General features: G+C 38.8%; 1 protein-coding gene across 2 annotated transcripts in view; it reads right to left on the bottom strand.

Moving 5' to 3' along the window:
* CCNY (cyclin Y) overlaps positions 1–25,874 on the bottom strand; it is a 124,944-nt gene that overhangs the window by 21,328 nt on the left and 77,742 nt on the right. Inside the window, exons 3-7 of one of the 2 annotated variants that reach the window (XM_068673509.1) lie at positions 22,268–22,302; positions 11,118–11,218; positions 7,693–7,728; positions 3,856–3,913; positions 3,640–3,759 (exon numbers count right to left, since the gene is read on the bottom strand). In XM_068673509.1, coding sequence (XP_068529610.1) covers positions 3,640–3,759; positions 3,856–3,913; positions 7,693–7,728; positions 11,118–11,218; positions 22,268–22,302 — 350 coding nt within the window. The remainder of the gene's footprint in view (positions 1–3,639; positions 3,760–3,855; positions 3,914–7,692; positions 7,729–11,117; positions 11,219–22,267; positions 22,303–25,874) is intronic. The other variant, XM_068673511.1, reaches the window with a different exon arrangement.

Raw genomic sequence — 25,874 nt, forward strand, 5'->3', positions numbered from 1 at the left:
GTCTGTATAGCCTTTCATCACTTCTTTAAAAAAAAAATAAAACAACTTTGTTTTCTTTAAACCAGTACCACATCCTTGATACTTTAAATACAACAGGGGGGAAAAAATATTATCTGCACTTAAAAATATCCCAGTGAAAGGAAACCAGTTAAAGGCTTTCTCCTTTACTCCAAACACACAGAAAACAAAAATCCCCTCAAATGCTATAATTTTCATCACATAATTCAAGAAATTCATTCAACATATTCTCTACCTAGTTACTAAAAAAGTGACTGGAGAGTACGGTAAGAACTCAGGAAAATCTGGCTGGATTAATTAAATCCCTGTTTTTCATAAGGAGAAGTTACTCTTCCATACTTCAAATTTAAAAATTCCCAGTATCAAATCCCTTTGGTCACAGTATGGACTTTGCAACGTATTTCAAAACACACTCCTCTGAACTTTGCAGAAAAAAAAATCAGTCCATGCACTGCATGTAGTTAGATAGCACTGTATCTGACAAGAGACTATAGTACATGTGCCTATGCAAATGTAACCTCTGAAAATATTATGCACACTGGAGTTTATCAGGTGCCTTAGATTTGGCCTACTTAAACAAAACTCAGAAAGGCATGCCAAGACAAAGCAGAAAGCTTGGATCATTCTCCTCTTCAGGTCTAGTTAATAGGATTGTTTTGTTTTGTTTTTTCTTAAGAAAACAACAAAGTGAAAATGTTTAACTCTCATGACATGTGGGCTATGTATGGTTTTCCTACTGGCATGGATAACACTACTATTCGCATTTGCTATTCAATTAACACGTTATTTTAAGTGCAACTTGCCACCTCTGCACCCAAGGAGATGATGAAGATGAAAGGCATTTCTCAGTTTTAGCGAGGATGGGAATACTCTGGGTCAGGTGGAAAAAAGCATTGTTTTTCTCCCAAAGTCAGGTCACAGGGTATAGTTCAGCTGTTCACTGGTACAAGATTTTACATCAGCAACAAAAGTAATTCTTAACACTAAAATAATTCTTAAGGTATTATTATATAAATTAATGTGAATTAGTAATTAATTGTTTCAACCTGAGATTTTAATTTTTCACCCATCAATACAGAAAATCTCTTGGCAGCTCTGGAGACTGTGTGAAAATTAAATCTTTTGTTTAATTATAAATTGGTTTTGCTGTAATAGTGCAGACTTTAATTGAAATATTTTAATTAAGTGCTTGAAGCAATACGATGCTGTCTTTTTTTGCTGGATACTAGCTCATCTAACAGTCTGGAGTTTCACATTTACTTTCCTCCCATGCTGAACATACATCTTGCTATATAACTAGTTGTAACTACTGTTTCTGTCTGGATAATGGCATATAAAAAGACAAACAAATGCATCCAACTACACACCTTAGTCCACATTAATAATTTGGTTTGCCTGAGGAATAAAAAATGGTGGTTAGGACTGTTTAAAAATAATTAAAGTGAAAGATAATAGCTGCAGAATCTAGTTCCAAGTGTATAGTGATCGCCACAGATATACTTCCTACCTTCTGGCAACCCTCCTCCAAGGCTCAAGTAGCAGACGGGGCTATCACATTGCTCTCCAATGTATGACCAGACTATGGCAAAACATAAGCTTCAGCAGGAAATGCTTTCTTCTCCAGTCAGGATATTAAAATTAAAAACATTTGGAGGACGTATAAATAGCACTATCAACACTATTAAGACATGATTAATGGGGTGGGGAAGAGGGCAGTCAATTGCTTTCGAACAGACTAATTTCCACATTTGAACGTTTCAGAAACAATATGATCTGTCTCTGGGGCCCCTTCTGATGACACTAAGAAATAAAGAAATGAAATCTAAAAAGAACAGAGGAAAATGAGAACAGCAGCAGCAGAATTTCATACTTGTAAAACAATGTTTATCCCCAAATTCTGAAGCTTTCTGGAAAGAAGGGTGAGGCAGGTGCTATCATCTTGAAAAAATGGTCAAGAATAGCAGAACAGTAATACTGATCACTTATACCAAATTTATCTCCAAACATCTGCATGGCTGCCTTGAGTGCCAGGTTATAAAACAGTTTATCTTTTATCAGCATTGGGTAAAACACCCAAGCCATCTAAGCTTTCAAACAGTAACATCTACTGGAATGGCAATATGGCAAATGAATGGAAAACATTTATACTTAATTGCAGATCACACCAAAAGCAGTTATTTGCAAGGAAACCACGTAAGAAACAGAAGAGGCAGTGAAGTAGTTATAAATGTAAAATATTTAAATATATTCATGGGCTAACAAGATTTCTGGGAAAGAACTTTCCATGCATTGCAATGACAGGAAGATACTGTTATTTAAAAAAAGCGCCCTCTTCCTCTCTATTAAAGAGTGCCCTCATTGATCAAATAGCCTAAGATCAAACAACAGATAACTACAACAAAGTTCCGCTGTATTTGTCAGTAGATTAATTAAATTATACAAGAACATACTGATTCACACAACATATCTTGCCTCCAGCAGAAAACACTCAGGAAGAAAAAGAAGGACAAGTACTTAGCACAATTATGTAAAAAAGACAGATAAAATGTCATTTCAGAAAACAACTAATGGCTGGGTCAAGTAACTTGGTAGAGTAATGCTTCAAAATGCAAGGGTGGAGCACTGCAGGGTGTTTCTTGCCCTGTTTCCCTCAGATTCATGTTCTGTACTGGCTAGTACAATTCATTCTGACTGAAGGAGAAAAGCCTGCCAACTAATTTCTCTTCCTTGTCTTCTAAGATTAACAGAGGAAATGAGAGGGTCTAGCCTTCAAAATCCACCTTCTCCAGTTTCCCTTTCTCCTATCTGAAGTGCATAACAAAGCTGTTATGAGAACACATGTTATTGTAAAAACATATTTCATTCTTCTAAAATTTCTGAGTCAAGAACATGGCCAAAATTGTGCCTGAAAGCTATAGAGGGTTGGCAGGGTACAAATTTCAGGAAAATTAAGAAATTCTCAGCTGGCAGAGATCACTTTAGCTCCTATAATCCACATAGCTATGCTGATCCACACCAGCTGAAAATCTGAACCTTCTTTTGTGTTGTGCTATTTTTAAGTAGCTAAACTTCAGCCTTGAGTACAATTGTTCAGCCCTGTGACGCAGTCCTGAAAGACAAGTACAGTGGAAGTTAAAAAAAAAAAAAAAAAGCCATCACCAACATGCTGCAGTCACTCACCAAGTCCTTTGCGTGTCCATCAATTCTTATTAATGCTCTTAAATTACCTGCAGCTGTCCCTGAATCTCCATTGGGAGTTACAGTGATACACAATAAACCCACAAAAGTGGAACAATCTCTGCTTTTAACATTCCCTCCTGTTCAGATTGCTTATGCCACCTGCGTTTTCTATTAGTCACTCTGGTGGCCTGTAATGTTATCACTCTGTGAGGGCAAGACATAACCCTGGCTTTTGTGTCATGTTATCCACCCTCTTCTTTGATCAGTAACTCTCCCCAAGAAAATGAACTGCAATATCTCTTCCCATCAAGAAATTCTCTTGGTCTCCATGGTGAGAAAAAATCCCCTGGCATCACCTAGCTCTATTAAATCATACAAAAGCAAGCTTTAGGAACAAAACTGGGTCTGTCAGATAGCTGATGTCATCTCTCAGACACTCACCAGGGTGACAATGGCACATTCAGCAGTCAGTTGAGCAGCACTGAACAACGTCCGAACAAAGCGGTAAATCTGTTTCTGCTCTGGATCATGTTTGTCATAATCTGGTGGCACTTCGGATTTCTAAGGAAGAAATACTTCCAAATAGGTGACTGAAACAAAACGAAGCAGACAGAAAGACAGTTCACATGAAAAAGAAGAAGAGATAAATGAACTTACCGAAAGGGGATGAAGGTTTTCATCAAAAATATCTAAGAGCATTCTTCCATCTGTGTCCCTAAAAAGTATTAAAACCAAAGTAGTGTCATTATCTGAATGTAATAACATGCAGCTGTCACAGATGCAAGCAGATCATTAAAGCTCTAATACTCCTTATGCTGTAGTGCGCTTAGAAACACTGCAGAAATGTGACTCTCACATAGGAGTTGGATATATTCTACCATAAAGTTCACGTGCAATATGAAATCCATATTACAAACTATGCTAAAATTTTCAAATTTAAACGCTCAGGACATACAACTTTTCTGCCCACTACCGTGAGGCTTTTTCACAGCCTAAGATGTACCACGATGAACTTCTAATATATTAAAACCAGCTCAGCTTACTCTGTTTTTCTTAACTTCGTGACAATCCTTGAAATCTCTTCCTTTAGTTAATTTCTCCTCCTCCATTATTTTCAAAGTCATGACATTTACAAATATTTGTATCTTTTACAGTTATCCTTTTTTTTAATATATACATATATCACTTTTTATTTCTTTTGAAAACCCAATACCATTAACAAATTCTGAAAGCAAAAAAGAACATATAAAAAAATCAGACAAAATATTTCTATTCACGGATCTTAATTCACTATATTTCTCTCATCCCTGTTGTTCAAGATCAGCATGAAAGCTGATGCAACTTCACAAGCCTAACATCCAGGATGCAATTTAAGACTTCTGTGTGTAATCTTATCAGGAATATTAACCATCACAAAAGCGAGTGGTGTAACAGTGCCAGTTAGAACCGAACACTTTTTGGACAGATGCATCCATGTGACTTTCTTACTACAATACCATCTTTATATATTCCATCCCTGGTGCTCTGGTCAGAGAGGTCTTAAGAGAGAAACCACTGAATGTTTTTTATCTTTACTCAACACGTGTCTCACAGAGCATGCAAACACGAGTTTTACAGGAGACTAATGTCTAAAAAATGTGCTTATTGGTAGATAACATTTAAACCTCAACATCTAAAGTTGATTTCTTTTCTGCTATAAAGCCTGTTCACACTGGAAATCAATACTTTTTTTTTTTAAAGGAGTAGTTTAAAACGAACTAACAGATTGAGATAATTACTTCAAAATGCCTAATCAGCAAGGATTTTAGGCCAGATATCTACCCCAACAAAAAAGTTGGTATTTTAATGCAGAAGTGGTCTCACTGGAATCATTGCTGTGTTAACATAAGCTGTGGCCCTTCACAATGAGAAGAGGGAAAGAAAAAATTTATTTTTCTATTTCTTCATGCTGTGTGCTATGAAGGCACATTTGATTGCCATAAAAAAACCTACACTGAAAAAGAGTTGATAGGCTTTTGTCCTCACTAAAATAAAGTTGTACTGTTGTCTTTCAAAAAGGAATTGTCTACTAATTGATCTAAGCATTTTTCATGGTTGGTTTGCTTTAATTTTGGTTATTTATTTTGTTCAGCAAATTCGCCAACACTCGTGCATTCCTTCAAGATAGGTGTAAGCCTCCTACCACCTGTAAGACAGCTAAATGCAACAAAAGCTGGAAAAATTCAACAGAACAATGAGAGGAGACATTGGGAAAACTAGGAATAATTAGAACGTCACAATCAAACAAAATGTGGGGAACATATGAAACATATTAGGTACTCTGAAAAGTGACATCTGGGATTGGTGAGAGTCTGGAACACTAGAAAATAGTTTTCTTTTAAACTAAGCATAGAGGAGAAAGAGGACAGATAATTGTTGTCTGAAAAGAACTCTTCTCAGGTAGAGCTTGACTCGTTTTCTGTCAAAACCAACTTTAAGCCTACCCAGGAGCTGCAGTGGTTTCTTACTCCCCAGCCCCCATAACGAACCCGACTCTACCGCATACGTCAACAACTTCCTTTCCCCCTATAATGGCAGGAAACAGAACATATGTTTGGCTGTTGCCATTTCAGCAGCAAACACAACCAAGCGCTGTTATCACGTTGTTCCCTCCGTTCCCAAATCAGAGACAAGCAAAGGGAGAGCAGTCATTTCACATCCTTCGTTTCAGAGCCGCTAATTGATGCACGCAGGCCTGAGATTGTAAGGAGTGCAGCAGAGGGCGCGGTTACAACGCATCTCACTGCCCTGGGGAACTCGAGGAGGGACAAGCAGCAAGCAGTTCATAGTGAATAAATCACCTTTCCACCCCCAAAGTGAACGGACAGATACCAAGTTTCCCAAGAAGATAACAATCAGAATGTATTTGTTTTCCAGTCACTGACACAGGGCCCTTTCATTTATAAATGTTTAGCCTCTAATAGCTGCAGGTCAAGCTTGCATTGAGTTCTGTAATAAAACTATGAATGTGCATATTTTACTGTCGTCAGAAATCAGTTTCATGGCAATCTGAAGGGATTCAGCTTCCTTTGGCTCTGGATTTCCTCCTGGATACTGTGAGCCCTTACTGAAGTTTCTCACCCGCACGTGGTTCCTGAAGTGCCCCCATTCTGCTGAGCGCCTCACCCAGCTGGCGTAATGTTTAACTGAGCACTTAGGATATTCTTGTTCCACAAAACTTTAGGATCTGACTATCTTTGGGATGGATCTCTATTAGTCAGTCAAGCATAGTTACAATCGACTAGCTGGCCAAACTAACCCAGAGATGATGGAAGCAAAGGGGAAGAAGGGAACCACAGACAGATAAACAAGTAAACCAAGCATGATCGATCATTAATGGTTCATTTCCTAGGAAATTAGATTAAAAGTTAGCAAAAGTATTTCACTCTAACTTTTGCTTTACATACTGCTATGTTTAATCTTGGAAAGTCTTCTAAGAGTTTTCATCAGGGATCAAGCCCTAAACCTTTCTGCCTTTGTGCACTTTTACATGTTTCTCTCTTCAGATGCCAGCCTTGTTTCAACACGTGTAATGAGTTCCAGTGACCTGAAACATGGTCCCAAATGATGTACCAGCTTAACTTAAATTTATGAGTACTTCCCTTTGTTCTAGTTGGACTTCTTACAGTCCTGAAGAAAAAAATTAGATGTAAGTTGGTTTGTTAGATCGAGATCTAAGCTGGCTAAGTTCTCTGAAAAGACACTGAAAAGCTATGGACGCATAAGTAATTTGAGATATTTATACAAATCTCTTAAAAATTTCAGGCAATATTATTTGATGATACTGTGACATATTACATCATGACAACATGTAATTTAAGAAACAGAAGTGCAACTTAACAACAAGCTGAATTCATGCACCAAGTTACTTTTTTTAGAGAACCTGTTTTAGTGTTAACAGTCAACCTGGCTGAGCATAGATCTAAAGCATACTACAGCAGGAGTGTTGAGACAGGACTTGCTCTGCTTCTGCGATGTCCTGAATTACGTTTATTGACAATGTCAATCTTACTATATAATTAAGGGCTTGTACTTAAAAATCCACTAAGTGATTGTTGACTTACATAGTCAATTTTACAAGGGTGTAGCCTAAAAAAAAAAATCTGAAAGACACTATGCAGATTTCTTCTAAATCCATTTGAGACATATGCGTAATACAGAAGTGCCCAGAGCATATAAAGCCAAATACTGAATCAAAGCTTTTCAATGCTGAACTGTATTTGCACATTTTTTGATACATAATCTTCTGATTTTTATTCTTTTAAGTAAAATAATACATCTATATAGGAGAACACATCTCTTTTTTCTAACATTGGAGATAAGAAAAAATACTACCCAAAAGCATTTTCAAAGAACCAAATCACAGATTTTTAGGGTTTCAACAGTTAATTTGTTTTGATTAAAGAGATCTTCCATACAAGACTTCATTATTCACATACTTCATTATTCACATACCTGTTTTTGATGTGGTAATATATTGCAAGAGCTACACTGTAAAGAAAAATATAGAGTTAACATCTCAGGATTGTCATATTGTCATATTAACATCTCAGGATGTCATATTAACATCCAAATTTAAAACTTAGCAGAACACACGACAAAAAAATATGCTCAATAGCCTACTTTCTTCTGTTTATTATTAGATGCCAGGTAAAACACTGTAAATAGGTCATCTGAGAATATTTGTTCAGCACACTCAAGTGCCTCCTTCCCACTAGTAACAAAGTACCTTCCACAAATACTCATACTCCATATACCAAGTCACACATGCCTTCCATTTAAAGCCCACATCCACTAAAGTAAATAACAAATCTCCTCCTGACATCCAAGGTTGAAGATAAGTGACACAAGTGTTGGATATTCACTCTGATTGTCCAATAATGCTGCAAGGCTAACTTGAAACATGTTAATCACCCTTGGCTTATGATTTTATATTTAAATCCACAAATTTCTGATTCTTTCTATGTAGTTACTCACATAGGAGACTCAAATACAAGGCTCTAACATTTTTATTGCATCAAGTTACTTATTTTAACTTAGGAAAGATACTTCCCTAAATAAGTTACTGCATTGTGCATTTCCCATGCTCTTCCATCACAAACCTACATGTAAGTACATCTGTTTATATTCTGCACACACTGTCCATAGACACAGAAAATTAAGATTTTAATTACATATACAAATAACTAACTGATCCCATTCACTTCTGAGACTGAAGAAAACTAAGACTTAGCTTCTCATGCTTACTCTCGAGTTTCCAACTTGTGACTCCAGATTTATCAAAGGATACATGCTTTACTCAGGACGCAGCTTTGCTGAAGGATAAAGCAGGAACAGCACTCTTCCCACTTATTCTAACAGCACAAAACCCAGCAAAAACTACAGAGGAATGAGGAGTGAGTTCAGTGATTCTATTTGCTGATGGTTTGTTTTGTCAAATTCACTGTAAGTTTCTTATGTCTTACAATGATGTTAAATTCCCCTCACAAAAAGCCTTTTAAGAGAGTGAATCAGTCACTCTGTATTTTTCTTCCAGAATTTTTACAAGAAAATCAACACACTGCATGTTAGGAAAGTTATATGTTGGAGCTACCAAGTTAGTAGAATTGTAATTGATTTCATTATTTTTTAAAAACATTTTTTCTCAGTTGAAAATAAATGTATTTTACTGACTTTTTATAAGCACTATAGCTTTTACTGGGCTACATCAGCTTTTAGCTCAAACTTGCTTTTAAAACTGATTTTTTCTATAGATATATGTAATAAGTTAAAAAATACTGTGTACCCATGGACTTTTAAAAGACACAGTTCTTGCTGAACATAAAAAACAGATTTATGAATGAATTTAATTTGACTGAAAGCTATTCAGCGAATGAATTAGTCCCAAAATTTAATTTTAAATTATGCCCCCAGGAACATACTTGCAGCTCCAGTTCACTTTACGAAAGTGGATGCAAGAGCATACATGCAGAGCTCTGCTTGGTGCCCATATTGTTGCTGTTGTAACAAAATAACAAATTAAGTTTAGGAAAATATTTACTCTTTAGAAATCTATATCAGAATCTGAAGGTCTCTCAGAGCTGTAACAGATTAACTCAGCCCGATTTGTATTCTGCTTTTCACACACTGGTTCAGCTAGCATCCAAGGGGCTGTGACAGCGGTGCAGAGAGCAGCTTACGCAGCTTTCCATCGCCCTCCCCTGCCACCCCGCATGCTCTTAAGACCTCCAAGAGACATGCTAATATTTTAAACCCACCAGTGCATAACATGACCCAGAGGAAATAAATGAGCCAGCCAAAACGTAGCCCTTATAGATCTCCTTATGTGCAGTAGTCATTTGTCTGCAGCAACATCCAGGAGGGGGGCAGGAAATGAAGCTGTACTACAAAAACGATAATCCTGTGGTCTCCCAACCCTTAAATCTGCTACTTGTACAGCCAGACGGGAGGGAAGAGGAGGAAAATACTCAGAGGCCAGAGGCCAGTTTCTCACCCCACATAACCCCTTCTCTAAACTCTCCGACCCTGTGCAGCTGCCTGCCAGCCCCCGCCCTGCCGCTGCCCCTTTCCTCCCTCCTGACCCTCTGCTCTGCCCCCAGATGCCACCTCCTTGCCCCCAAGCTCCACACCCCAGGCTTGGGTTTCTGCCTCCCCTTTCATGGCTCTGTTGCTGCCCACCAACACCACGTCTCAGCTGCTGCCACAAGCCCAGCTCTTCTTTTCACTAATGGGCCCAGTTCCTGTGCTAAAAGGGTGCTGAAACTGGCAGTCACCCCCAAGAGGCTGCACTTAAAAAAGCTACATGCATAGGATTATAGAGCAGAAAAGTATTAAAATCCCAGAGGGAAAATAGTATCAAAACCTTAAAATCATTTTCCACAGCCCATCTGAATTATTTTTAAGTTACTCATTAGAGAAGCTTGAGGAAATGCAAGACTGTATTTCAGACAGAAATAGCTGATAAGGAATTAGGCATTGGTCTGCAAATCCTTTCTCCACTCCCCTCCCTTTTTTTTTTTTTTCTTAAACAGAATAATTGAGAATGTGTTTACTGACAGCCAACATTTCTCTCTCATGTAAATAGCTTTATAACATAGATTTGGACTTCATAAATTTTTGCATTGGATTAGATTAAGAGCAAACAACTGAAGAGAGTGTATCTGCAACCATACTAAACAGCATAAACAGTGACTGCACATTCATTTTCTCATTTTTCCCTTCGCTGTACAAAGCGTAAAGATCAACACGTTATACACATCAATTTTGTTTCTCTCTAAACGGACACAGGCAGCAGTTAAACCTGAAATGAACATCTGAGATGTCACCCAAGTATAAGCCCATGTAGACACCACAGACAAAGCTCCCCACTGCTGTGCAATACAGTGTTGGTGTCTCTGTACTCAATAAGGAAATAAATCTGGAGGCAATTCATTTTCATTTCAAACAGAAAACTGGAAGAAAAGCTTAGCAAATGAACATTTTCTCATGAACTGAAAAAAAAGCTCTTCAATTTCAGATTTCAGATCTTTAGGGAATTCTGAAGTAAGTACCCAAGCAACCTTCTGAGGACTTATCCAAAGCAAGTGCACAGTTGAACATGGAATCACAAAAATTTCAGCTTATAGAGTTTGAAAAACTTAATTGCTGCTTTCTTGGGAGATATACAGTATTGGGAGTTTGATTACACACAAACCTAAAATCAGAGTAATATCCTTTGCTCATTCTATTCATTGCATCTTGAGCATGATTGGATTAAAAAGACTTACTGCTTCAAAAACTAAGCCCCCTGTGAAGATTGCTTAGTAATGGTTCAGATGTGTACACATATGTAATACATAATGTAGTTTCAAGTTAAAAAATACACAAATTATTGAACCCACCATTTGATGGTATACTTGAGGTTTGGTTGACTGACTGTGCTGTCATCCAGGAAAATAGTGGAGCAGGAACTGTACTTCCTTCTCAACTGCCCAGGAGGATGCTATGAAAAACATGCAAAAGAACAATAGCAATTATGTAACACCAAAACATTTTTCTGAGGAGATGTAAGAATTTAGAGAAAACAAATTTTTCCGTCTCTCACAATGACGCACACAGTAATGTGATCATGTTTTGAAGCAGTTCAGAAAGTTCAGAAATAATTACCAGTGCAGAAGTCACAATTCCTGCCTGAGCCTTGCCTAATGCTTTCTTCAAGTCCCAATCTCTCCTCCTTCCCTCTTCCCCAAAATGCCATGCAAAATCTTTATGCAGAATTACTCAAATCAAATACACAGATTTGGAAATAAAATATGTACAAGATCTGTGTTCCTGTCCTCATTACAAAAGAACAAGTGGCAGAGTGAAAAAGATACCACATTAAAGACTGATTTAGAAACAGATGCAAAATGATGCTTAAAGAAAATTAAAAAAAAAAAAAAAGGCAAAACAAGCCAAACAAAAATAGGATGAAATAGGGGAAAGAGGTCTTTACAGTGAAACTACTAACAGCTTTAAAAATTAATAGGGAAAACTCAGAAAAATCAGTTCATTAAAATATTAAAATAGATTGTTATAGACAGGAAGAAAATTGATCTACAGAAGTAAGAGAAAGTACATATGCAAATAAAAATAGATTACATATCTCAATAGAAAAAGTTTTCAAGAGATTTCAATTCTATTTCTGCACTACTGAAAAAAAACAACACATTGGAAAACACAGCAACAAAATGACATTTGACAATACTGCTTATTTCAGAGGATTTTTTTGTTGAGAGGGTTTCTCCTTCAGCTGTTTAGAGCAGCCAGAACTCCACCAGTCTAAAGAGAACAGTTTAATCGTACCAGCTAATAGCTCTCACAGTCCTTAATGCTCTTTGATTTCATCCTTGGTTATTCTACCTCCACTACTGAATAACTTGACCAAGAAGAGCCTGTATCAGTGAAGTTAAGGCACCTCAAATTACACATTGAACTTACAGCAGGATACATTTAAAATTCAGCTGGCACACTCACACAAAGTTTTTAATTTGCCTTACAATGAATGTTGTTTCAGCAGAGTCCAATGTCAGTACCACCACCAGTGGAAGCCACAGAGATCTACCAGCTCACCACAATCTAGGCTCTTCTGACTCCCATCTCAGTACATCTTCCCCTGCCTAATCTCCCAAACAGATATTATTAAAAGTGCCAGCACTCCATCATCTCCCTAATGTTTCGTGTTCCATTAGTTACAGACTTGTTAGCATTCATTAGATACAGAAGAGACAAGACTCCTGGTAAAACCCACATGCGTCTGAGTCATCCTTCTTTTTATTTTTCCCAGCTACGAGCAAAAGAGCATTCAAAGTCTTCCACCAGTTGAAAAAAAATATTTCTGATGAAGCTGTTACAATAGTAGGAACATTATGCTAAAATGATTCCAAAATTCACCAAGAAATTCTATGAAGATACACAACTTGATAATCTGTAGGCTGAGCTGCTTTTCTTGGGCTACAAAAGCTTAGTGGAAAAAAATGAAAGAGATTTTGTCCCCTCAAAAATTCTCCAAGAGTTTGGAAAGGTACTTTGTAATGCTTTGGAAGCTCACAATCCATCTACCTTCCAACCTATTACGTGCTAAGCAAGGAAACAGAAACAGAAAATTTAAAGCACTGGAGGTGTTAATGCCAACTAATGCATCATCCAGCACTGATGTATATGGAGAAAGTGACCAGGGCTCTGGTGATTTATAGTTTTTATTCTACCACAGTGTGGTTCATATTTCTGGGTTAGTACCTTCCACAGGTATGATAAAAACTCAAAAAACACTGAAAATGAGACTGTTTAGTGGTCTGGAAGGGTGGGAGGTACAGATACATCGACATCATAAAAAAAAGCACATGGAAAGTTCTAATTCTACATTAAACGTCTATGCTTTAAAGGCTGAGATGGAATTTAAGATAAACAGACTTGACCCATTTGAAGCAAGCATGAGTAAAAACAGAAAACAACTCTGCAGCAACACCACTGTCAGATTTAAATTTTCTTATGCAAACAGAACTTGAATATTTGATGCGTGTCGATAATTAAAGCCACACAGCTTTTTTTCTGAAGCTACCACATCACAGAGCTCCCCACAGTTGCTAGGCTTAGAACTTTTCACACCTCAGAGAAATATGTGGTGTCTCATGCCTCGCTTTCCATTCGTAATGCCTTGGCAGTACGGGGTACTTCTCCCAGCCTGAGAAGTGGTGCCAAGCGTAAGCCTCCTCCCTTGGACATCCACACACACTTGGGCCCTGTGAATAACCAACCCATCGACAGAGCAACATTCCCAGCTTTACTCTAAGCTTCCAAGCCTCTACTCTTACGTAGCCATACGTTAAGACAGATAACATTTCCTGCCTTTTCCAAATCCCTGGAAAACACCCCCAATTTCGTATTCTAGCTTGACTAAGCTGGAAGAAATCTGTGGTCACACAGTCCAGGCAAGTAAGCTTTTCTGAGCCTCCATCAAATGCTGCAGGTGAACCTTCTCCATTCTTGCAAATTATTAAAAGTTTACTGAGCATCACCTCAGTATCCAGCACTGTCCTATACAGACACCCCACTTCCACGTCCATTTCAATGTCCTCCCACATCATACATGAGCTTAATGCCTTCACATTTCAAATGCATCATGCCTGCCCACATCATCTTCCATTTAGCAAGGTCAGAGACGCTCTAAGAGAGAAAAAACAGAAGAGCTGAGACAGAATATAGAACCTTCGAAGAAATTAGCCAAACCCTCTAACATTAAACCTACTACAGAAACTACTTGGAAAACTGTACTCTGTTTACCCAAGGATCGTGTTCGGATTGGAAGGCTGAGGGAGAATCCACAGAGGTCTCGCTTACTCAGCATTAAATATTGAGCAATAACTTTGATAACAGAATCAAAGTATTCTTTACTGAATTTACAGATGGCATTAACTTGGAGGACTACATATGTATTAGAAAACAGGGTTATAATCCTGAGCAATCTTGACTAACTTGAGAAGTGGTCTGCACAAAAATATAGCCCTGCAATCCATTAAGAACAGATGCAAGGCTATACGCTTTAGAGCAGAACCATCTGTCTAAATATGATATGGCTGTTGAGGCTGTTATATATAAACTGTTGAGGCTTTCATCAGATGAAAAAAGGATGAGTAGATCAAGCATATCACATGACAACAAATATTCTCTTTTATAAAAAACAAAGAAAAATATCACGCAGGAGTTATAAATAGCGCTACCATGTGTGCAACAGGATGGAGCACCCTTTCACTTGGCTCAGATGGAATACCACGTCCAGTTTTGACCACTGTATTTCAAGAAAGACTAATTTCTTTGATGATGAAAGATGAATCAACAGGAGAGAACATCGAGATTAATCGGAGGTTTGAAAAACTTGATTTAGAAGAAGAGACTGGAAAACAGAATAGTTTATTCTAAGAACAAAACAACAATGACCTCTATGTCATATTGAAATGATTTTCAAAGAAGAGAACATTGTTCTCCACTTCCATTGATAAAGGCATAAGAAAGAGCAGGCTTATATTCAACTAGGGAAAATTCAGATTGGACACAAAAGGGTGAGAGGACATAATGGCAAGAAAACAAATTAAAAAAAAAGTCCTTTTTGAATGGCAGGTATAGCTAAATTCTGGCTTGAGTGACTTGAGCAGTTGCAGAATCTCCATCACTGAGAGTTGTAAAGAAGAGGTAAAGCAAACATGGCAGGAGTAGCTTAGCTGTGGGATTCAGCTCTGAGGCAAGAAATCAGACTGAAAAATCTCTTGAGATGAATTCGGGACCAATTTTCTATCATTCTGTGATCTCTTTTGGAAGTGAGATTTTTGTAGGTCTTTACTCCAGAAGCAGTTGTTGTTTCTCTCATTTCAACCAAAGATCATTAAGGAATGCTGATATAGGTTATGATGATAACATAACAGCTTTTATATTGTGAAGTTTCTTTCTTTACAGAAAAAGATATATAACGGAAAAAAACGCTGTTTAACTTGCTATGTTTTTACACATGTTACAGAACAAGCTCTAGGAGATCAAGATCCGATGTACTTCCTTTAGCAGCAGCTGTTTCCAGCTCTTAAAAACAGCAGTTTGTCCCTCGTGCACAGCTAGTACAAAGGAAACATCACTGCTTTATTTCTTTTCCCAGCTTCATCCTAGAACTTTCTGACTTTCCAAATAATTTTTTTTTAATTTTGTTTTGTTTGAATAATATGCTTTACTTGAATCTTACATTAAATGCATCTTATCAGTAATGCAATGGCTTAGTTTGCCTGATTTTTGACTTTTCTTAGCAAAAAGCCAGAGAAATTAAGTCACAGAGTCATCTAGGTTGGAAGAGACCTCCAAGATCACTGAGTCCAACCTCTGACCTAACACTAACGAGTCCCCCACTAAACCATAAGTCAAAACCATACAAGCTCTGCTGAACTGTCTCTATGTTCCTGCTATGACAGAAATCACAAGACATTCCTAACTAATTCAGGTTGCCTATACACACGAGGATGACTGTCTTGCAGGCTTCATTTTCAAACCATTCAGAGATTAAACTTGAATTTGCAGGGACAGGGCTTACAAGTGTTTCCACTTGTTTTGGTAACAGACATTTCAGGGTGTCCTTGGGCAGAAATACATAACAGAGAGGTGCCCACTGAGCAAAACCCACACACAGAGTTGACCAGAACTGAGACAGGCCAGCTCAGTGCTGGATGCACTTTAGCAGTCCTCGTGTGGCGCTCTGCCCTGCCGCTCAGCAGGGTTTGCTCACTGGGGCACAGCACTGCCCTAATGAAGCCATCCAGCTTTTATAGCAGAGCTGGCCTTGAGCCAGTCAGCTTCCAGTCTGGCAGAGGAGTTTGTCTCTTTCAGTGCTCTTTTCCACTTGTCCATCAAAAGATAATTTGCGGCTTCTGCCTTAAATAATAATGGTGCTGTCTCTTCGTCCATCACACCAGGTGTAAGTTACTGCACGATTGTAGAAGGAATTTTTTAAGCAGTATCTCACCCGTGGAAAAACTGAAGCTGGCTTGCGCCCATCTGTGGAGTTATGTCCATTAGCTTCAATGCAACAGAGACTGGCCAAAATGCTACTAGGCAAAACTGGCATGTGAACGTGCACGTGAAGCCAAATTACAGCAGTAAGCAGGGCTGCTTCTAACTTGGAAAAGGGAGGCTCCTAACTTGGGATCTTTTATTGCTTCAGGACATGATTTAGTACTGACAAGATTATTCACAGAAGCAACATGATCTTACAGGTCAACAAAGTGCTTTCCAAAAATCAGGCAAGCCCTGCAAGACAATGCTCTGCACTGCTCTGCAAAATCCTACATTTATTTTCATCTTGCATAACTTTACACTACAGCACAATTATCTATATCTAGTGGCTACAGGGGGGTATATTCACCTGAACAAAAGCTACAGGAAACCGCACCATCATATACATACACTTCTCTGTCGACATTTACAATAATAAAAAAAAAGACCAGTTCAACCACTCTGAAGCAATACCTGTTGTATCTTACCCATCTGTGACATGATTCAGCCTTGTTCTCAGTTGATCAGTCTCACCAATGTTTTGATAACGTTCAGAACTGATGCCTTAGAGTAGATCTGTACTTGCAGGTTTCTTGAGCTCTCAAAGCTTGTCCTTCCTCATGTCTACTACAGAAAACTGTGTTAGGGTACCACCGAGCCCCAAGAGAGCTCATCAACCATTGGCAAACCCTTCTGTAGCACACACAGACCCCACTAAACCACTGATAAAGCACCTTGCTTTCCAAACCTGAAGAGATTAAATATTTTTTGGAACACTAAAAGCAGCCCGGAGGCTTATATTTACATAACATATAACTGCCAGTGTTGTGCAATTTGACCAGGAAGACTTTACTAGGCTCCCAGCGCAGCAATTATTACACAGTAATCTTGCAAAAGAATTCTCCCATCTACTTTCATTCCACCTTAAAAGTTATCTTTGCTTCTACCCCTACAAAAGTTTGTCACTTCATATAACATTGCATTGAGGCTGATAGGAGAGGTTAAGAAGTCTTCAACTTAAGAAGAAAGAGGATGAAAAATATTAGGAAAAGAATTTCAAAGAATAAGTTCAGCTAAGGCATCAAAGAGAACCTGTTGATTCTAATAGGAAGCCTGAAACAGCATTTGTTAGGAATGGCATTGGTATAGGGAACCTGCCAGATGGGCCAGATGGACTATAAAGGCTCCTCTAGACCTGTATTTTTTGTGATCTTGCAGTGGAGAGGAGCAAAGACCAGATTAAGCAATCTCTAGGAGAGCTGCAAGAGTACCCAAGAAGCCTCTAATCTATCTTCCAGTTTATCTTGTTCTTCTCTTTGAGTGAGGAATGTTAATTAAAATATCTCAAGGAATTTGGACAGCAATTATAAACTCTTACAATAGGCAGCCCGAGGCAGTCCACCTCACAAAAACATCTCATATTTTATATTTTGCTTTGCTTTTTTTCATGGATTCAAGTACTTTTCATGCCATGTTCCCACTTCAGCATGTACCGTATTTACTCTCCTAATCACTAGCTGAAAGTATTTGATTACCAGTCATATGCCCAGCAGTTTCACAATAGGGAAGCAGAACAGCCTCTTTATCCACTCTGACAGGAAAATTTGGGGGCTACACAGGAGCAAATACCATACATCACTTCAGGCATGCTAAAACGCTCACAGAAGTTGCTTGTGCCACACAACACACACAAAAGGGCCCCTCCGTTCTCTGCAAGTCCCCATCAGCAGGGCTGCCAGTGGGAAGAAGCCTCCCCTGAGGTGAACCACGAGAGGATCACTTACAGGAACCGGGTTTCTGGCATTCATGATGCCCAGGAACTTTTCCCCAGGCTGCTGAAAAAAAGCTTTGGTCTATATACAGATGTTTATTTCTCTTCTTGGAATGATAAGACGGTATTTGTCTGCTGGAAATCTGACTGCCCAGTTCCCAGGTCTGCAGATAGTGGAAGCACTTCCAGATCCCTCAACAAAATGTGCAGAAAGGAAGCTCTTGCTACAAGGCTGAAGAGTCTTCAGAATGCAAAAAAATAGTGCTCACGAGAAATTTCTCTTTTCCCAGAAACAGCAAAAAAATATCCCTTATTTTTACTGGCTATTACTGTTCATAAACATGGAATAGGCTTTAAAAGCCTCTATTGTCAAGGAGAAGAAAATTATTTGGGAAAAAAGGATTTTCATCCTGTCTGAAGGGGAAAATTTGTAGCAGAAACTTTACAAGGAACAACTTTCCCTTCCCCTGCCCTGCTCCTTCCTCCTGGAGGAAAAAAAAAAAAAAAGATAATAAGAAAAAAATCCAGCCAGAACAAAAAACTAGCTACTGCAGGTAATAATAAGAATCCACTCCTTCTCCACCCTCCCCTTGAAAACATAAAACATATCTTCCTGTTGGCTCTCCCTGTACAGGCAGAGGCACTGATGCAATCTCTCGTCACTGAAGAAGGAAATGTCTCTATCTCAGTCTGCATCTTTATCCCCCTCAGCAGCTTGACTAAGCAGATTAAAAGAACAGACAAGCGCACACTGAAGAAGCATTAAAGGCATAACAAAAACCAACTGCCAGCTCAGTGAGGAAGGACAGCAATCGGCTGCAACTGCTCAGGAATTAAAATAGGCTGGAAGAAAGCGAGCACAGCAGATACCCTGTAGGTAGGTGGCTCCCTCGCTTAGCCACAGGCTTCCAGCCCCCTATGAAGACAAGCGCTGCAGCCGTGCAAAGGTTTCAACACCACCCCAAGGCTGTCATCTCCCTGGGTTCTGTGGGAAGAGCGAGAGCTGACGGCTTCTCCACGGCACCCTGTCATCCCTGCTTTCACTCCTTCCCCCTTGTCTTCCCCACCCAAAAAAGAACAGCTGCTGGCTTCTTCCCTCACACCTACTGACAAGGTGAGTCTGAAGCTTGGCAAGTGCCAGCCCCTGACAAAGCACAATCAACCAAAGCAGGAGCCCCCCTGTTTGGATTTGGGGATTAAACGGAAACCATCCAGCCAATGAAAATATTCTACAGACAAAAGCAAGCAAGAAAGGAAAAGAACAATGGCCTGAGATCATACTGAGAAAGTGCATTTCTAAATGAAAACCGTGACAGGAAAATAAGAGCAAAATAAACTATTTGATAGACATTCCTTTAAGCTTCCAGAAAATTATTCCAGAAACTGCCACAAATTGTTACATATGATCAGAGAGTCAACTTCAATTTATTTCTCATTTTTCCTGGGTAACAAATTAAATCTGTATATATGTAAGTTATTGTTCTCATCTGTTACTACATGGCCCTAGACAAGCCATTAAAAAAAAGGAAAAGGACAACATTTCTTTATACTTCTCTTGCTAACCACATTGATTAGCTGGGAGATGTTCAACTCTTCCTGCAAAATAAGTAGCATTCCACAAAAAGATTAAAATAAAAGTCTTATAAAAGCATTCCTGATTATTTGATACAAAAGGAGACTAAGTATATGCAGACTTACAAAAGAAAAAAAAAAGATGACGTTATGGAAAAACACAAAAGTGAAGAGTGCTGCATGATGGTGAGGAGTTCTCGTAAAAGAAAGAGAAAACAACACTCCAAAATTTATGTTCTCTGGCTTGATTCCTTCAGAGCAGATGTGGGGACTGAGCACCAACAAGGAAACTGATGAGTAGCAATAGCTCCTGTTAGAAATGCACTTTGAAACACACAACAATGAAAAATGGTGAAAAATAAATGATCAACCAATATATATATATTGTATACGGTAAATTCACTTATCATGTAAATACTACCCAAGATTTATCACATACAACTGTGAAATCTCTTTTCCTCGCATTTCTTCAAACAAGACAGTCTAGGGAAATTACAACAGCTCCCTGCAGTCTACAAACCACTTCTGCTAAGACCTCATGTAGAGCAGGCCACAACAACCACTTCAAAAACGATCACCAGCTTCTGCGTCAACTTCAGCAGACCCAGTTCTAAGGAGGTGCTGAATGAACACTCACAGGTGTGCTCAAGTCAACCATATCTCAAATCATCTCATTAGCTTCTATGTCATAGGCCACAGTTGAAAATATTGAGATTATCTTTGAACATTGGCTAAAAACTTAACTAACTTGTAAGGACATACATCAAACTATAGTAAAGACTTCAGCTTCATAAGGTTTTCGGTTTTAATTTTTTTTCTTTTTTGAGATTTGTAATTCAGAAGAGGTACTTTGAAAGTACAAAGAAATCAGATTTTAGTCGTAAACCAGACTGAGGAAAGTTTACATCTCTGAAACCTTAGCTAATACTCTAAATGATACTTGAAAAAAGAAAAATCGGAAAGGGTGTATTGCTTAGGGTATCAGCTGTACAAGCTGCTACATCTAGCCCCCAACAGCACAACTCCTCAGGTCATCCTCCTCCTTTCTGCAACAAGTCCAGTGTTGCCTAAAAATGTTTTGTACCAGGGTTTCCAGTAGTGTGCTTACAGGAGAATTTGTAACAGCCATTTCTGTTCCATCTGCCATAGGAATCCATTCCCAGTCTGCCTGATGCAGAACACATCTTTTACATGACATGAAAAGATTCTGGGACACGTGAGAATTTTACCCATGTGGCAAGGTGGCCTGACACAGAAACTCTGTCAATACCTTGATTTGCAGTGCCTGTGTATTCCTGTTTTTGCTTTGAACTCTCCAAGTTTGAAGATAAGAAGCCTGTTGGAAGTTACGGAGCTCACATTATCAATTTTACAGGGACCCAGCATATTAACTTCACAATTTTATACCAATACAACGGCAATGCAAACTACCCTCACATGCACTGCAAACAATCAGAATGTTTTACAGACGAATAGAGGCTGGGAAGCACAGAGAACATCTGCTGACCTGCTGCAGCCAGCCCTACCAATTGAATAAACCTCACAGTATTTCATGACTTTCTCAAAATCTTGACTCTTGGGAAACTGAACATCTCAGCTTGCTTTTGAAGTGTCAGAAACCAGTTCTGCTTTTTCACCCTACTCAGCTGCTCAATCCTGCCTCTGTGCCACCCTCCCTTTGTGCAGGTGCAAGCACTGAAGTAAATCACATTTAGGAACAAAATCCATTTTAGCTTTTAGCTGTGCTGAATCTACCTGCATGCAGGCCCTAATCCAGTTTAGTCATAGCTGCACAGATGTTAGCACCAGCACAAAGGGAGGGAGAGTAGAGGCTATAAACCAAATCTGCTGCTTTCAGCAGCTTTACCAGCTTAAAAATGATTCATGAAATGGACTACATTTCCAGATCGAGAGAAGTTTGAGAACTCTTCCCCATTTCACCCTAAAGGCAAACACCATTTGAGAAACAATTAGCTCTCTCCCTCCCCAATTTTACCGTGGCATGAGTCCAGAACAAGGCTTAACTTTCGGGGACCCACACTGGTTCCAGGTGCTTCGGTAGTACAAGCAGTGGCAGAGAGCCTGATCCTGCACCCAAAGCAGGCTACAGGAGACTTGCTCTGAGCGTCCCTGGGAATTCAGTTCTAACAGAAGAGAACTGAACTGAAAAATGCCCACGGCACAGAAGTGTATCAAAACCCCATCCTTGTACTCAGCACGCACCACATGACAAATACACATTTACATTGCATCAACTCTGCTCAGGCATTTCAAGACTTCTGTGTAAATATGAAATGCTACAGACTTTCTGCCAACAGCAAACATACATACAAATACAATTTAAAGTTTTGATTTATTTTTTTTTTATAATAATTTTCAAAACCATGCTGATGTTTGCTGCTCTTCACCCCAGGTAGCAGTTAACCTACAGACACTGGCTGCAAGAATGACACTGTCCTCAAACCAACAGACCCATTCAGCTAGCTCAGTAGGCAAGACCTATCCTTCTGGATCCTGATGCAGAACAGACATTTGAAGCATCAGCGCTCTCTCACCAATATGGAAATAACGTGTGAAAACTCTTATTTACTGTATAATATAGACAACAAGGAGAAAGCTGCATAGCGAGGCATTTTCACTTACGTGGTTTATATAGAGACTCTTGCGTTTTTCTCTCACTGCAAAAAACACAAAATATGATAGAAATATTACATGACTATTTTTCCTGATTAAGCTTGTTATATACCATTCATAATAAAAACAGGAGACTATCTACGTGTAACATTGTCATTGCTTTTGCACTAACCAAGTACACATACATCAAACAGAGAAAAACATGTATCTGTATGTTTAAAGGCATTTACACTCGCTAGTGTGGTGAGGGATTAAAATTCTCATCCTTTTGGGTACTTCACTAGGTGTTGGTCCGCGTGGGGAAGTTAATATGCAGTAAGCTACAGTCTGAGTTAGCAACAGATCCTTCACCACCCTTCACCAGAGATCTGCATGGGCATCACCCGTGCCTTTGTGCGAGGCACCTTGCTGCAAAGTGGCCTACTCTGCCTTGCAGGTATGAAAGCACCTAAAGAGCTGCACCATGAAGTCAGCAAATTCTCATTGTAGCTTACTGTGCACTAACTCCCACTGAAGAGCCTTGAAACCATATGTGTTACACCACTGGCTTCTATAATGGTAAGGTGCAAGCCTGAAGCTATTACTCATGTCGATATAACAATGTAAGCGTATTACATTGGTGGGTAAGAACTAGTCACCACAAGCAAGGGTTGCAAGTCAAAGCCACAGTTATTAGCCAAAATATTCACAAAGTAAACAGCAGCAACAAGGGAGACAGATGTACAGAGTCTTAATTGTCAGGCAAATACTTATCACAGCTGATTAAATATACTATTTAATTTTTTTAAGCACTTTCCCAATTAACTCACCCCATAGAGAGCCCATAGAGCTCCGTTCCAGTGAAAATACCACAGCATTTAGGATACAAGTCTGGAGGCAACTAATACATAAATCAAACTGCAGGATTAAAGTAATAATGGTTTCATGCTGTAGATGATTAAATGCACTTGGGTGCACTATGAGTTGAAAGCTACGCAACCCAATGCACTTAGCAAAATAAGAGCAATGTCGCAACGACAGGCTAGCCTGTCCATTCCCTGTTGGATGAGAAGCCATTATTCGTGACTTTTTAGAAGCAAGCAATCTCACATAAACAAGGTTGTATGTGTGGATACTGTGAAATAATTGTGTTTAATGCAGACATAAAATGAAAAGAAAATAAGGAAAAACTTTAAAAAATCCTTACATAATTTTCCTCCCAGGGAGCAGAAAGGAGAATCACACATGACAAGATGTTAGCCATGTCACTTAGTACATGCTCAGATCCACAATTACGGACATTGTATAAGAAACAGAATTAAACAGGAGGAGCACAAAAATTCAGATTGTCTAGCGAATAGTTAAACTGCTTGAAATCCTGCTAAAACACTGCACTACACTTACGTTCCATATACTGCATTTATAACCAGCAAGGGACATAAGTAACCTCCAGGGAAACAACAAAATGTTGACAGGTACTCACTTCTAGAACAGAGCAAGTATTTGTCTAGTATTGCATATTGCAATATACAGGCAGTAAACAACTCTGATAAACTGCATGTACACCTAACAGAGTACACAGGTGAAAATTAACAGCTATTAAATACTTAACTGTGTTCAAAATTTCACAGTTAACAGACAACAATCACAATTTTACCATACACAGAATTATTATGGACAAAATTCTATAAACACAGCCTGCATATGAACTCCAAATCCCAATTTTTAATCACCTTTTTTCCCTACCTTCATCTTTATCTTCTGTATTTTTCCTTGTACCCATTATATTATTCAATAAAAGTACAATTATCTATTGACCAAAGCAAGAACATCACTTGCAGCTCATTGCCATTGCTATCTCCTGTCTCCAGAAGAATGTCTCACTGTATTTATACAGACCCCTCACTTCTCACTGTTCAAACACTGCTTGTGCTGCACATTCTTCCAACCACCACCTTGACCTCCTTTCCCTTATTCTTCCCACATAACAGAAATTCAGTTGCCTTGATTGTTCAGTGAGGTAAGAAGGCAGCTGTGCTTTCGTGCTTCTGGACCATTCTGCCACGGCATGGGGCTCAACTCTTTCCAGAACATATGCTGATGGGAAATAGGGCAGAGCAGAAACCCATTTTGTCACAACTGCTCTCTTTTGTGATCATAAACCTCCTATTAGAAAAAGGACAGACAGCTACTGCAAAAAGGCAGGAAGACACTTCTGCCAGGCTTCCACAACTGTTGTTGTAGAAAGGCAATTCTCTGTTACTTGGCTTCGGTGAGTTTAGAGATGCTTTCTACTGCTTGCGTGGTGTTCAGCAGACCACAGACTGTAGCTTTATAATTAACCATCATTTCACAGCATAAACTCCTAACTACAACTCCAGGCTTTTGACTTTGATGGGTTTTGGATGAAATGATGCTGAACAGATTTAGAGTCACAGTTTAAACAATTTCATGAAAAAAAAAAAGTATTTTATTTCTTATATTTTAAAACTTGAAAGTTGGAATGAAATTCTTCAAGTGGAGACTGAGATACTGCCAAATTTTCTTATTTTTCTTCATTTCTCATTTCTGCGGGCACTTTCTTTTGTTATTATTGAACTTTTGCTATTGTAGGAAAACATACCCTGAAATAAAAGGGAGTGAGGAAATACACACACACACATATATATGTACATGTATGCATTTTTCACTGAGATGTAGTAGATGTCTCGTTTGTGCAATTTCTATAGACAACCTCAATGCTACCCACACCAGCACAGAAGACAAAATCCTCAAGGATAACATCAATGAAGATGTCTCACATTTTGTTTGCAGATCATTTTATTTTGTCTTGTCTAAGAAACAGCAGACTCATCCTGCTTAACAATAAAAATAAAATGCAGCCTAGTTTACTCCTATCCACTGTATAAATATAATTTCAAAATGTTATTTGTCTAAAGCCAATTGTTACACTGATATTGCAAAATTTAGCCAATAAATTCAAATGTGTAAGGCCCAATATAAGTTAGGAAAACAGGACAACCGTAACCCACTTACAGGAAAGACCAGTACCCTGAAAGAGGAAACACTGTCCTCTTGCTATTAAAAGGAAAGGAAGTGACATTATTGGAATGCTGGGGTTTGGAAACCCTGGCTTAACCACAACCACGCACTGAACAGTGCATGGCTTTTCAGTCATCCAGCTCGTCTTGTTTACAGGCCAAATTCACCAAACAAACAAGAACTTGCATAAAGTACTCAAAGTTGTTAAAGAAATAAAAGGTGATTCTCTACTATCTCCCTAATCAGGGAGAATCACTCATGTAAGATGTAGCACCTAGTAAACTCCTACAAAGAGCTGGAAGCATTTTAAAAGCTATTTTAGTTAGATATCAAATTAATATTTATTGTGTCTTCAAATCCTCTCCAGAGTCACTGGACTCTCATGTAATTAAGGGTGTAGGCAGCGTACTGACTGTGAGGGCCAGGACAGGTCCAGGTGCTTAGCCTGGCATCTAACAGAACAGTGGGAAATTCAGACCATATAACACCCAGAGATGCCACGTCCTGTTCCACTGTATTTGGGGTAGTGAACTTGTTGCTCTTCACTCATGTGTTGCTCACAAGCAGCTCAAAGTGCAGCTCCTGTGCCAGGGCA

This window comes from Anas acuta, chromosome 2 (genome assembly GCF_963932015.1).
Source record: "Anas acuta chromosome 2, bAnaAcu1.1, whole genome shotgun sequence".
NCBI lineage: Eukaryota > Metazoa > Chordata > Aves > Anseriformes > Anatidae > Anas > Anas acuta.